Below are 11,217 nucleotides of genomic sequence, written 5' to 3'. Positions count from 1 at the left end.
ACGCTATTATTATTAATAATTACTAGTATAAAAATATTAGGGAAGTGATTTAATACTAATACTGTATCCTCAATAGCAATTGTCATTTTTCATTAACAAATTACAGAGGTTCTAAATTATGGTTAGTATCTCATATAAAAATTACATAAACCCCGTAAATGTCATACTGTGTCAATTCAACCAATACATTGTTCCAACATCCAGACCCCAAGCAATGTCATTCACAGCTGGTCCAAGCCCCAAGACCCCAAGCAATGTGATCTTCAAACACTTCTGATTGACCAGATCCTGTACTTGGAATGCCGCTTTTATAACTAATTTCCCCAGCTGGTTCCCTCAGAGTTTTTTCGCTAACTATTTCTTTCTCTGGTCATTCTAGATCTTGCTGTTGGATTGACACTGTGTTACTTACTGTGTTGCTTTTACGGTCAGCGATTTGTCCTATTTTCAGAGAACTAGAGGCGATTAGTTAAATTCAATCTTTACTGCCTCCTGGTTTTCTACCACGGACATTGGTGCAGTTTTGCACCCGGGGCATTAAACAACCATGCCCTTTTGGAGAAAAACAAAAAAATATCATGTCTCTCAGATTCCTGATAAAGGAAATCTGATGAAAGAGATACCAACTATGGAGGAGCCTAACATCTCGCTCCAGACGTTTTCTATCATCAAAGACATACCAGCTGAAAAATGCAGCGATCCAAGTCACAGCAAACCTTGTGACATTGGCTCAAAGAACACCAAGAAGAGCGCAATCAGGAGCTTGGGCAGCAGCGCTGTGATTGGCGCTAAAGAACTGGATTGCTGTTTCCCAAATAGACGGCTGAGATTATACGTTGCCACCTGGAATATGGAGGGGAAGGTGAGAAGTAATGTACAATATCTATTGTGACCCATCAGTGTGTCTGATCTACAGTTGGATAAATTGGGTCAGTAACCATGTGTCTTTAGTTTGCAGTTGGATATCGCATAGACATATTATATCCTACCCTAGGCCCACATTTTCTAAACATTTGGGCCAATCACTGTTGCTGCACACACTGCAAACTGTCAAACTAATAACCTATGTCTTTGGAATGGCAATACCTCCGATCCTAAGACTGCAGCCCTGGCCATAGTCTATAAAGACTAAAATCCAATTCGATCAGATAGAATTTTTTGTAGGCGATATAGAAGATGTCAGTTTGGTTGGTGCTCTGTGTATACATTATTAATATCTTCATATTTTGAGCAGGAGTTCCCACAAAATCTAGAGGATCTGCTGTTGCCATCAGATGACACCAAGGACATTTATGTAATTGGCGTTCAGGAAGGATGTCCAAACAGGTAAGTCTTCTCAGGTTGTCTTACACCAGTCTATGTCTGCAGATGGACTACAGGTCGGCTGATTGAAATTCTCTCTCGACCTTCTACTTAGTATAGGATCGCTCCTTAATTTTCCTATTTAACCCCAGAGGTTATAATATTGATTGTTTAATAGATGAGTTGAGTATTTTAATCTGGTGTCATTTATTAATATGTTAACTTGAAATTGTGTCTTCTTGTAGACGGGAATGGGAGATAAAATTACAAGAGACCCTTGGTCCGCACTACGTGCTATACCACTCATCCGGGCTCGGAGTCTTGTATCTCACCATCTTTATTCGACGGGAGCTGATCTGGTTCTGCTCAGGTAAGATTGACTTTCTTACATCTACATAATAAGTCCTAATTGAAGTCATTAGTTGGAACTTCTTATTTAGTCATTAGAACTAGATGTCTGAGAACCCAACTCTCAGATTCTTCACTGTGGAGTATTGGAGATCTGAGAGTTTACTCCACAGTTACAAAGTATGAAATGATGTTGTAGTAATATTTCCAGCGTTTAATAGGAAAATATCTGTATCATTGTTGCATGTTGTACTATTAACCACTGACCCTTCTCCTTGTGTTTCTTATACAGAGGTAGAGCACACCCATGTAACAACCAGGCTATTCCACCATGTAAAAACTAAAGGAGCTTTGGGTGTTGCCTTCACTGTCTTTGGGACATCATTCCTGTTTATTAATTCCCATATGAGATGTAAGTATGTCTGTTATTAATATGTGACTATGTACAGTTTTACTAAAAAGTGCTGCTGTTTCATAAAAAACTGAAATATATGAGATGATATGAAAAGATCTGTACTATTAATGTTTTGGTGCAAAATTAAAGGTTCTTCCTTATTTGGTCAAACTTCTTCTAATCCATCAAACTTATTCTATATAGTGAGAGACAAGTAATAGTGGAAGGATTAACGGCCTAATGTCCTTTACAGACTATTAGGCTGGGTTCACACGACCTATTTTCAGACGTATTGGAGGCGTTTTACGCCTCGAAATACGTCTGAAAAAAAAAGCCTTGAATACGTCGGCAAACATCTGCCCATTCATTTCAATGGGTTTGCCGATGTACTGTGCCGACGACCTGTAATTTTACGCGTTGCTGTCAAAAGACGGCGCGTAAAATAACAGACTCGTCAAAGAAGTGCAGGACACTTCTTGGGACGTAATTGGAGCCGTTTTTCATTGAATCCAATGAAGAACAGCTCCAAATTACGTCCGTAATTGACGCCTCGCAAAAATGATTGTGTCTTAGATTTACAGTAACAGAAATATCAGTGTGTCTGGTGTACAGAGTGCGGACCCACATCATGGAACTCCACCAGTCTCATCTTCTAAAATGTCAATAGAAACCCTATTAAAATAAATACTATTTGCAGAAAATTCATTGTTGAGGGAACATTCAGACTACACAGCCCAAGAAGTAGATATGATACCTAGATAATATATGATAAAGAAACCTATTGTCAGAGAAAACTTAAATATGGTGGTTGTCCTAAATTCCAGGAGGTCATATTTACTGATATGTATATTTTTGGTTGGCAGTTGGGGCAGTCTACAAGAGGATCCAGGACTATAAAACCATCACTGAGGGTCTCCGTCTGCCTCAAATTATTCCGGAAAGAATAAACTCCAATGCCTGTGAGTATTACTTATGTGGTTGAACCTATTGATTCCTTTATCTATTTATCTTCATTGAGTCTAATGCAGTCACGTGGTCTAATTGTGTCCTGTGTTTTTTTCATTCTACAGTGGACGTCACCAGCCGCTTTGATCGGGTTTTTTGGTTTGGGGACCTCAATTTTCAACTAAAAGAGGACAGAAAAAACGTGGAATCTCTTCTGAAAAACATTAAAGGAAGAGATATGTCCAGTCTCCTCAAACACGACCATCTGAATGAAGCCAAGAACAATGGTACAGTTACTAGTAGACAGATCTCTATCACTCCTCAGCCATTACCACATACACCTCAACAGATCAATACAAATCACTGTCATGATGGTTCAGATGTTCACCACATTCTTATATAGTCCTACATCTCTTGCACATGTTTTTAATACTGACATGTTTTTTTTTTTCTTTTAACTCAAGGGTCCATATTTGTAGGGTTTAAGGAGCACACCATTGAATTCCTTCCTACATACAAGTTCGACATTGGCACAGACACCTACGATACATCAGAAAAGCAGAGAATTCCATCATATACGGTAAGATATCTTATTTCCAGGTCTACAGAGCTAAAGAAACAATAGATGTCATGGATAGATTTTCAAACCTTAAATGCACAAAGTCTCAAAATTGATATCATATAATAAAATAGGCCGAAATGTTCAGTCTATGATGCTATGAGGTTTATAAATAAATGATAATATGATTGCACTGATGATATTTGTTATTTTCATGACCTCTACAGGACAGGGTGTTGTATAAGAGCCAATACGAGGGAGATGTGCGAGTCCTGAGATACGACTCATGCCCTGTTTTGAAGACCTCAGACCACCGGCCCGTTTTTGGCATCTTTGAAGTAAAGCTCAGACCTGGTTCAGATAAGTAAGTCATGTCCATGTTGTTGGTATGATCCTTTCAGTAGCCGCCATTACTACATGGGCCTTATAGCAGAGCTCACACTTTGGGGCAGGTGGCTGTATACCTGGGTGACAGTACTGGAGTAATATAGGATGTGAAACGAAACAATTATTGTGTGGTTACCCGCTAACATTATCATATGTCTTACATCAGTATATTTCTCATTCCAGCATCCCATTGGCTGGTGGACGCTTTGACCGCAAGATCTATTTGAAGGGCATTAGGAGGTTAGGACAAAAAAAGTAGCTGCGTCTGTTCATGTCCTGACAGCACATAAGGTGAGAGCATTGTACTTGTCTAGTATGTTTGCTGTGAGAATGTTCTTCCATCTCTTCTTCCTCTGAATCTGTCATTTAATTTATCAACCAACATAAAGAAATTGTAAATAAGTAATTCTATCTTCTAGTTACATTTTCTTGTTTTCAGATATTTTTTTAATTTCTAAATGAAGGTTGTGGGTTTTAGAGGAAAACTGTAAGCGTGTATGTAGTATAACAGATTGGTGGGAATTTATTAAGACTGACGTTTCTTACACCGGTCTTAATATAAAAAAAACTTGGAGTAAAATGTGCCTAATTTATGAAAACGCCCGCACCTTAATAACTAATAATCCATGTTATTATGATAAATGTGTCGGCCGCTGATGGCTCTGCTCCTCCAGCTACTCTCTGTCCACTTTTTAGAAAAGTGCCGTAAGCGCAGAAACTACACAGATCACAATTTTTACCGCAAATTGTGACTTTTGTTCCGTTTATAACTTTTCTACGTAAAAAAAATGGGCATAGAAAAGTTAAAAAATGTCCCCATTTGAAGTGTCTTAAAGAATCCTGCCACTAGGATGGATGGATAAACTGTATTATATGGTGCATTAGCTTCTAAGCAAACATGATAGATACAAGGAACATTGTTATGGATGATAGACATTACTTGGCATCTTGCAGGACTCCTAAGGAACATTTACCATCTCAGGTGCATAAAACAATGATTCCACCTTTGTGAACATCAGAAAGTTCCTGTAACATCCTGAACAGCGCCGCTTTAGATCAAACCCACCGCTTGGATCAACCATCTTCAAGGTTTGTAGTGTAACCCCAGGATCTAATAGGAAAATCCGCAATAAAACATCTTCTATATTTTGTGCCTGCTAAGAAACACACATTAGTAGAGCATTAATAGCAAATATTTCTCTTGCAGCATAAACATCAATTCCGCGTTATATCTGGCGAGAACAGCGCTCCCTGTCACCGGAGGAGCCGCCATCGTTGCTGATAGAAAGAAAGGTAAGTTCCTCTAGATATGTCCTCTCTATATTTGGTAAGCAGCCTGAATAATGAATATTTAATAGGATTGTGCGCTTCTCCCCCCAGAGCAAGTCAGCAGATATCAACAGAACATCAACATCAATGCCAATAACAACCAAGGGCAGAACCCGCCATCTTACAAGTATCCCAATGGCGAGACTTAAAATTGTCTACATCTGTCACGGAAGAGACATCAGTGTGGTTATCGGGTGCATCAATGTCACCCAGAAGACCAGGCCCAGAACAGGAGAACATGTCATCTCTTCCTGTGTCTCTGGAATACAGATTTACCACCCCTTCCTGATACTACAGTATACACTGTGACATCTTCCATTGTTTTTGCTGGATCTTGTATAACATCATCTTTACCATCTTATATTTTGATCAACAAAAACCATAAATAAATCTTTAACATCAATCCATAAGTGTGACTGGTATTTATTAGTGTGTTCAGTGCCTGGCTGCAACTTACCACGGAGTATACAATTCACTTAACCGACTCTTCACAGCGCTATTTGTGTGACATCGCGTTTAATCCAGTGGTAGGTGACAGGACATTGTAAAATATGTACACAATAGAGAGAGTATGGAACGTGCCGCCATATGTACTGGATTAGATCATATGTTGGAAAAAAAGTGACAGGAGATGTAAAACAGTGATATATTTGATAGTTGTTTAACCCCTTAACGCTCAGCGACGTAATATTCCGTTGTGCTGACCATCCCATCCCGTTCGCGCTCAGCGACGGAATATTAAGTCGCGGGAGTAACGGCCATTTCGGCCGTCTTCCCGACACATGCAGGAGCTGTGACAGCTGCTGTCTCGTACAGCAGTTGCCGCAGCTCCTACAGCGGGGACCGATCGCTGTGTCACCGCTGATTAACCCCTTAAAAGCCGCGTTCAATACTGAACGTGGCTTTTTAGGGGTTAAGCTACCATCGCCGGCCTGCTACACGATAGCGGCCGGCGATGGTGACTATGGCTACCGGACTCCTAACAATGGCGTCCGGCTATGCCATCGACGGAAGCCTAGTGGGTCCTGTCAGTGAGTAGCTGACTGCTCTAATACACTGCACTACGCATTTACTAAATAAAAGTTTTAACCCCTTCCCGACATTTGACGTACATGTACGTCATGGAAAGCATTGACTTCCCGCAAAATGCCGTACATGTACGTCAAACGTTTGGCACCGGCTCAGAAGCTGAGCCGGTGCCATCATCGTCGGATCTCAGCTGTATCTTACAGCTGACATCCGACTGTAACGGCGGGGACCGAAATTAGCTTCGATCCCCGCCATTAACCCCTTAACTGCAGCGCTCAAACGCGATCGCTGCACTTAAGGTGTTTGCAGCTCATCGGAGCCCCAGCAATGAAATTGCCGGGGTTCCGGTGGCTGCAATGGCAACCGGAGGCCTAATACTGGCCTCCCGGTCTGCCTAGCACCGAAGCCGGTCAAGATCCGCCCGGCGGCGGAGCCTGATCGGCTTCCGTAGCTGCCGGCAAGATGGCGCCGGGTCAGGAGCTGATCCGGCGTCATCAGCGGTGGAGGTCAGCTGTACTGTACAGCTGACATCCACCTGTAACGGCAGGAACCGGAGCTAGCTCCGATCCCTGCCATTAACCCCTTCGATGCAGCAATCGAAAGCGATTGCTGCATCGTAGCGGTTACTAGCAGATCGCCAGCCCTGACAGGCAATCGGGACTGGCGACTGCTGTTATGGCAACAGGAGACACAATGGTCTCCTGCTCTGCCATTACGGAAGCCGATTTAGGCCCCGCCGGGAGGCGAAGCCTAAACGGCTTGCTGTCAGTGAATGACTGACAGATCTAATACATTGCACTACATAGGTAGTGCAATGTATTAGAAAAAAAAAAATCTGACCGTTGGACCTTCAAGTCCCCTAGTGGGACTTGAGAAAAAGTGTAAAAAAAGTATAAAAAAGTGTAAAAAAAAGTGCAAAAAATAAAAGTTTGAAAACAATAAAAGTTTCAAGTAATCAAATAAAACACAATCCCCCTTTTACTCTTATCAAGTCCTTTATTATTGAAAAATAATAATAAACCATATGTATTTGGTATCGCCACGACCGTAACGACCGGAGGTATCAAAATATTATATTATTTATTGCACGCGGTGAGCAGCGTAAAAAAACCCCGTAAAAAACGTTACCAGAGTTTCTGTTTTTTGGTCACTTTGCCCTACAAATATTACAATAAAAAAGGATCAAAAAGTCGCACGTATCCAAAAATGGTACCTATAAAAACTATAGCTCGTCCCGCAAAAAACAAGCCCTCATACAGCTCCGTCGACAAAAAAATTAAAAAGTTATGGTTCTCACAACTTGGCGACAGAAAAAATACATTGTTTTTACAAAAGTAATTTTATTGTGCAAAAAGTTGTAAAACATAAAAAAATGCTATAAATTAGGTATCGCCGGAATCGTACTGACCCGCAGAATAAAGTTAACATGTAATTTATAACGCATGGTGAACGCTGTATAAAAAAAAAAAAAAAAGCTGTGCCAGAATTGCGTTTTTTTGTTTACCTGGCCTTCCAAAAAATAGGATAAAAGGTGATCAAAAAGTCGCATGTACCCCAAAATGGTACCAATAATAACTACAGCTCGTCCCGCAACAAACCAGCCCTCATACCGCTACGTCTATGAAAAATAAAATTAGTTATGGCTCCAATAAGTCAGGAAATAAAAAAATATGCAGTTGTGCCCGAGGGGAACATTTCCTCTGTTTCAAGAGGCGATTTATCAAGAATCTAAAATTAGGGAACCAGGAAGGGGAGGGCCCAAACATATCTGCTGGAAGCGAGGGTGCCCGTATTATACCAGGACAACACTTCACAGCAAAATTCCCCAAACTGCAAATATGCGGACCAAAAGGGGCATAAGAAAGGACACCATATATCAGTGCGACACTGGCCTGTGCAGAAAGGATTGCTTCACAGCGTAACACACATAAATGGATTATTTTATTGTTTTTTTACCCCATTATTATACCCCATGACTATGCCCTGATGTACTCTGCCCAACTCACATATACCCCACATTATAAACGGAAACACTCCAAACAAAACTATTACCAAGCAAATTCCACGCTCCAAAAGCCAAATGACGCTCCCACCCATCTGAACCCTACAGTGTGCCCAAACAGCAGTTTCCTTACACATATATGGCATCGTCATACCCGGGAGAACCCTTTTAACACTTTTTGGGGTGTGTTTCTCCAGTGACATAAGCTGGGTATGACATATTTGTCACTGAAATGGCATATCTAGGGAAAAATATCAATTTTTACTTTGCACCATCCGCAGTGCAATCATTTATGGAAAATACCTGTGGGTGAAAATGCTCACTACACCCCTTAATAGATGCCTTGAGGGGTGCAGTTTCCAAATGGGGTCACTTCTCAGGGCTTTCTTTTTATTATTTCACATCTGAGCCTCTGCAGTTGTGAACCAATACTTTGTAAATCGACAAATTAGGCCTCAATTTGACATGGTACGCTTTCACTCCTGAGCCTGGTCGAATGTCAGGGCAAAAGATTAGGGCCCCATGTAGGGTGTTTCTAAAACCGGGAAACACTGCATAATAATTAGAGAGCTGTCTTGTTATGGTGGCATAAACTGGGCACCACATATTGGCATATATATGGAAAAAAAATCCCATTTTCACTCTGCAACATCGAGTGCACACTAATTTCTTCAAAACACCTGCAGGGTTAACATGCTTACTACACCCTAGGTAAATGCATTGAGGGTGTAGTTTCCAAAATGTGATCACTTCTGCGGGGTATCCACAGTTTTGGTCCCACAGGTGCCCAGAAACCAATCCAGCAAAATCTGCACTCCAAATGGCGCTCCTTCCTTTCTGAACCTTGCCGTGTGCCCAAACAGCAGTTTCTGACCACATATGGGGTATTGCCGTACTCGGGAGAAATTGCTTTACAAATGTTGTGTTCTTTTTTTCCATTATTTGTTGAGAAAACAAAAAAAATTGCGGTAAAGCTACGTCTTATTGAAGAAAAAGGATAGTTTTTATTTTCACTGCCCAATTCTAATAAATTCTATGAAACATCTATGGGGTCAAAATGCTCACAATACTCCTAGATGGATTCCTTAAGGGGTGTAGTTTCTTAAATGGAGTCACTCTTTGGGCGTTTTCATTGTTTTGCCCCTCAGGGGCTTTGTAAATGTGACATGGCCTCCGCAAACCATTCCTGCTAAATGTGAACTCCAAAAGCCAAATGGTGCTCCATCCCTACTAAGCCCTGCCGTATGTCCAAACAGCCGTTTATTACCACATGTGAGGTACTGTTTTACTCGGGAGAAATTGCTTTACAAATTTTGCGGTGCTTTTTCTCCTTCAGTCTTTGTGGAAATGAGAAAAAATTTGCTAAAACAACATTTTCTTTGAAAAAATTTAGATTTTTATTTTCAATAATTTCTGCAAAAAACCTGGGGGGTCAAAACGCTCAGTATACCCCTAGATAATTTCCTCAATGGGTGTAGTTTTCAAAATGAGGTCACTTGTGGGGGGTTTACACTGTTTTATCCCCTCAGGGGCTTTGTAAATGTGACATGGCCTCCGCAAACCATCCCTGCTAAATGTGAACTCCAAAAGCCAAATGGTGCTCCATCCGTTCTAAGCCCTGCCGTGTGTCCAAACAGCCGTTTATTACCACATGTGGGGTACTGTTTTACTCGGGAGAAATTGCTTTACAAATTTTGTGGTGCTTTTCCTCCTTCAGTCTTTGTGGAAATGAGAAAAAATTTGCTAAAACTACATTTTCTTTGAAAAAATTTAGATTTTTATTTTCAATAATTTCTGCAAAAAACCTGGGGGGTCAAAACGCTCAGTATACCCCTAGATAATTTCCTCAATGGGTGTAGTTTTCAAAATGAGGTCACTTGTGGGTGGTTTACACTGTTTTATCCCCTCAGGGGCTTTGTAAATGTGACATGGCCTCCGCAAACCATTCCTGCTAAATGTGAACTCCAAAAGCCAAATGGTGCTCCATCCGTTCTAAGCCCTGCCGTGTGTCCAACAGCCGTTTATTACCACATGTGGGGTATTGTTTTACTCGGGAGAAATTGCTTTACAAATGTTGTGGTGCTTTTTCTCCTTCAGTCCTTGTGGAAATGAGAAAAAATTAGCTTTACCTACATTTTCTTTGAAAAAATGTAGATTTTTATTTTCAGGGCCTACTTCCAATAATTTCTGCAAAAAACCTGGGGGGTCAAAGAGCTCAGTATACCCCTAGATAATTTCCTTGAGGTGTGTAGTTTCTCAAATGGGATCACTTTTGGGGATTTTCACTGTTTTGGCACCGCAAGAGCCCTTGAAACCTGACATGGTGCCTAAAATATATTCAAATAAAAATAAGGTCCCAAAATCCACTAGGTGCTCCTTTGATTCTGAGGCCGGTGCTTCAATCCAGTATATGTGGGATATTTCCTAAAACTGCAGAATCTGGGCAATAAATATTGAGTTGCATTTCTATGGTAAAACTTTCTGTGTTATAAAGAAAATTGGATTAAAAATTAATTTCTGCAAAAAAATATGAAATTTGTAAATTTCACCCCTACTTTCCTTTAATTCCTGTGAAAAGTTTAAAGGGTTAAGAAATTTTCTAAATGCTGTTTTGAATACTTTGAGGTGTGAAGTTTTCAAAATGGGGTGACTTTTTTGGGGTTTCTAATATATAAGGCCATCAAAGCCTCTTCACAAGTGAACTGGCCCCTGTAAAAATAGCCTTTTGAAATTTTCTTGAAAATGTGAGAAATTGCTGCTAAAGTTCAAAGCCTTGTAACGTCCTAGAAAAATAAAAGGATGTTCAAAAAAACGATGCCAATCTAAAGTAGACATATGGGGGATGTTAGTTAGCAACAATTGTGTGTGTTATAACTGCCTGCCTTACAAGCAGATACATTTAAGTTGAGAAAAATGCAAATG

At 40.5% G+C, this 11,217-nt stretch overlaps 1 protein-coding gene across 3 annotated transcripts; it reads left to right on the top strand.

The window, feature by feature from the left end:
- The first annotated feature begins 222 nt into the window (after nucleotides 1-222).
- Nucleotides 223-5,638, top strand: LOC142731512 (phosphatidylinositol polyphosphate 5-phosphatase type IV-like). 3 transcript variants are annotated; one of them, XM_075849419.1, is made up of 12 exons: nucleotides 223-862; nucleotides 1,235-1,326; nucleotides 1,548-1,672; nucleotides 1,943-2,062; nucleotides 2,908-3,003; nucleotides 3,115-3,276; nucleotides 3,454-3,569; nucleotides 3,776-3,912; nucleotides 4,119-4,226; nucleotides 4,890-5,024; nucleotides 5,143-5,228; nucleotides 5,316-5,638. In XM_075849419.1, exons 1-9 carry the CDS (start codon nucleotides 548-550, stop codon nucleotides 4,192-4,194), a joined length of 1,239 nt encoding a protein of 412 aa, XP_075705534.1. In that variant the 5' UTR covers nucleotides 223-547; the 3' UTR covers nucleotides 4,195-4,226; nucleotides 4,890-5,024; nucleotides 5,143-5,228; nucleotides 5,316-5,638. The 3 variants fall into 3 exon arrangements, with proteins under 3 accessions (XP_075705534.1, XP_075705535.1, XP_075705536.1); XM_075849420.1 differs by lacking the exon at nucleotides 4,890-5,024; XM_075849421.1 differs by lacking the exons at nucleotides 3,776-3,912; nucleotides 4,890-5,024; nucleotides 5,143-5,228; nucleotides 5,316-5,638 and having other exon boundaries at nucleotides 225-862; nucleotides 4,119-4,221.
- Nucleotides 5,639-11,217: the final 5,579 nt, after the last annotated feature.

Source organism: Rhinoderma darwinii, unplaced genomic scaffold, assembly GCF_050947455.1.
Source record: "Rhinoderma darwinii isolate aRhiDar2 unplaced genomic scaffold, aRhiDar2.hap1 Scaffold_81, whole genome shotgun sequence".
Classification (NCBI taxonomy): domain Eukaryota; kingdom Metazoa; phylum Chordata; class Amphibia; order Anura; family Rhinodermatidae; genus Rhinoderma; species Rhinoderma darwinii.
Note: the sequence above shows the minus strand (reverse complement) of the source record. Positions and strands in the feature narration are given on the sequence as shown.

Excerpts from the sequence above, each read along its gene's own strand:
- LOC142731512 (XM_075849420.1), top strand. The coding sequence starts at position 548 with ATGCCCTTTTGGAGAAAAACAAAAAAATATCATGTCTCTCAGATTCCT. Across the intron at positions 1,327-1,547 it reads CAGGAAGGATGTCCAAACAG|ACGGGAATGGGAGATAAAAT; the intron begins GTAAGTCTTCTC and ends GTCTTCTTGTAG. Across the intron at positions 1,673-1,942 it reads GCTGATCTGGTTCTGCTCAG|AGGTAGAGCACACCCATGTA; the intron begins GTAAGATTGACT and ends TTTCTTATACAG.